General features: G+C 68.3%; 2 protein-coding genes across 2 annotated transcripts; both read right to left on the bottom strand.

The window, feature by feature from the left end:
- Positions 1-6: 6 nt before the first annotated feature.
- On the bottom strand, positions 7-931 carry GNI_088280 (hypothetical protein; the record flags this gene model as incomplete). The annotated part of the gene is made up of 1 exon (XM_011132432.1): positions 7-931. A coding segment is annotated over one exon (925 nt), but the record flags the coding sequence as incomplete, so codon positions are not given.
- A 625-nt stretch (positions 932-1556) lies between these two features.
- Positions 1557-2147, bottom strand: GNI_088290 (hypothetical protein; the record flags this gene model as incomplete). Its single annotated transcript, XM_011132433.1, has 1 exon — positions 1557-2147. A coding segment is annotated over one exon (591 nt), but the record flags the coding sequence as incomplete, so codon positions are not given.
- Between the last annotated feature and the right edge of the window lie 272 nt (positions 2148-2419).

The raw sequence follows: 2419 nt of genomic DNA on the forward strand, positions 1-2419 counted from the left end.
CCTCACGCTCGCGTCGCTCCTCCTGCCGGTGCGCCTCCCAGTAGTCCTCCGACGTCTTGGTCGCAGGCGCCGCCCGCTCCATGCGCGCCCCCAACGTGCGCTTCTCCTCGCGCGGCTTCGCCTCCATCAACGCAGTCAGGTCGCGCCGCCTTGGCTTGTCTGCCGGAGTCGCGGCAGGGACCGCGGGCTTCTCCGCCAGCTTCTCCGCTGGCTTCTCGGCCAACTTCTCAGTCGGCTTCTCGGCCGACTTCTCAGCCAGCTTCTCGGCCGAGCCTCGTCTCGAGTCGGGCTTTCGCCAAGGCGCAGCCGTGGGCGCGGCCGCGGGTTTCGCGGCCTCGCTCGGTGCTACGGGTGCTGCGGGTGCGCGGGCCTTATCGTCGTCCACGTTCGCGAGAACGTTAGCCAACTTCGCGCGGAGGCCGACGCCGCCGGAACTTGTCGCGGCCGTGGTCGTGCTTGCACCGCGGCGCCAACGCGCGGGAAGCTCGTCGCCTTCGCCGCCGGCGGTGGCCGAGCGACCGAGGCCCTCGCGGGTGCCGAACACGTTCCGCTCAGGTTCGCGGCCAAATGTGTTGTTGCGGGCGAAGCCTCCCTCGCGTCCGCCTTCGCGGCTGAAGGCGCCACCCTCTCGACTGCCGTAGAAACTACTCCCACCGGCACGGTCGCCGCCGAAGCTGCTCCCGCCGGTGCGGTCGCCGCCGAAACGACTCGAGGCGCTGCCGCCGTAGCCGCCGCTGCGCTGGGCGAAGTTCGCCCTCGGTGCACGACCCCAGTCACCCAATTCCGGCTCGGCTTCGCGGCGCCGGCCCTCGCCGCCTTCGCGCCGCCCGGGCACGCCGCGCGCGTCGCGGGAGTGCTCGACACTCAAGTCAGTGATGTCCGCCGTATTCTCGAACACATTCAGCGTCTGCCCTTTCCCGCGCGGAGCCATAATAAAATTTAATTCAGCCTCGGATGTGCCAGATCTACTCAAAATGATCAACCCCCATTGTCCGGTATGCCCACTCCACCGCCCGTCCGCCTCCCCCAAGTGTCGCCACAGGTGGTGTTGCCACCGATACTCCGCAGATTTGTGATTACTGCAACTATCTGCACCAGTACGACCAATTCTTCCCCGCCCGCGGCGCCAAGGAGTACCCCACGCATAGCGCCAAGGACTTTTCGCGCGGCGCAGCCGCCTGTCCGTGCTGCAGCGGGCGCTTGTACGAGTCCGCGCCGCCGGCGGAGGATGTGTGCCAGACAATATTGAACTCCCTCGTGCTCGTTGGAGACGCCATCGCCACGAATTTGGTGGCTCTGGGCTCAGTGCTGGGTAACTCTCCCTGCCGTCGTCGCCCGGCGTCGGCATTCCTCCCTCCACCGGCTTCACATAACTGCACCCCCGTCCTCCTCCCCCTGCCCCCGCAGCTCCCCTTGTGCTTACGTTGTGTCGATAGTGGAGAAGATGGGTTGCGCCGCGAAGCCGGTGACGTGTCCGACGTGTGCGGGTCGTGGGCAGGTGCGGGCGCGCGCGGGAGCGGGAGCGCAGTGCAGGTGTGCGCGTTGCCGGCGCGTTTTTATGTAATGTTAACCGCGCGGTTGGTCGCGCTGGCGTAGCCGCGGATGTAGGGTACGGAGACCTCGAGGTCGGTGACCTTGGGGTACGAGAAGAGGCAGTCGACGGGCGCGTCGAGGTGGTGGGGCCACTGGCGCACGACCTTGCCTTCCTTGACGCAGGCGATCTCGCGGTCGCGAGCGAGCAAGTAGGCGTCGGTGCCTTCAGCAACGACTGCGCTGACGGCGCCGGGAAGCTGCAGTCCTCGGAGCAGCGCGCCGTCGGCGGTGGCGCTGGCACCCTCGCCGGCCAAGGGCGAGCACAGGCGCAGGACGTCGCGCGGCCCGAAGAAGAGCGGTGGCGCTATCACGCGGCACGTGAGGGCGTCCAACGTGAGCGCGCAGGCGGGCGCCAACCCACCGCCGCCACCCCCGGGCTGGGTCAGCACGAGCTGGAGCGTAGCCGAGTTGGCCAGGCGGACGACTTGGTTGACGTGCCAACCGTCGGCGAAGCGTAGCGGCGCGGCTGCTTGGGCGCGCCAAGAGGGGCAACGGACGTCGTGTACGCAGAAGCGGCCGGCGCGGTCTGCGCTGTAGAGGAGAGAGTCGACGAACTCGAGGGCAGAAATGGGTCCTGCGTGCCAGGCCTCGGCCTGGAGGAGAGGGGCGGGGCGGGCGACATCCCAGAGGCAGACGCTTTCACGGACGCAACCAGAGACGACGCGTGCTCCGCGCGCTACGAGTTGCGTAACGCGTCCGCGGTGGCAACGTTTCTTGCTCTGCGGCGCAGCCGCAGCTTCGAGCTCTTCCAGTCCGTAGTAGAGCGCGCCCACACCACCCGCAAGCAGCCGACCGTCGCGCGTGCCAAAGTAGAGACGCCGGTGAG

The sequence above is a fragment of the Gregarina niphandrodes genome, assembly GCF_000223845.1.
Source record: "Gregarina niphandrodes unplaced genomic scaffold scaffold00017, whole genome shotgun sequence".
NCBI lineage: Eukaryota > Apicomplexa > Conoidasida > Eugregarinorida > Gregarinidae > Gregarina > Gregarina niphandrodes.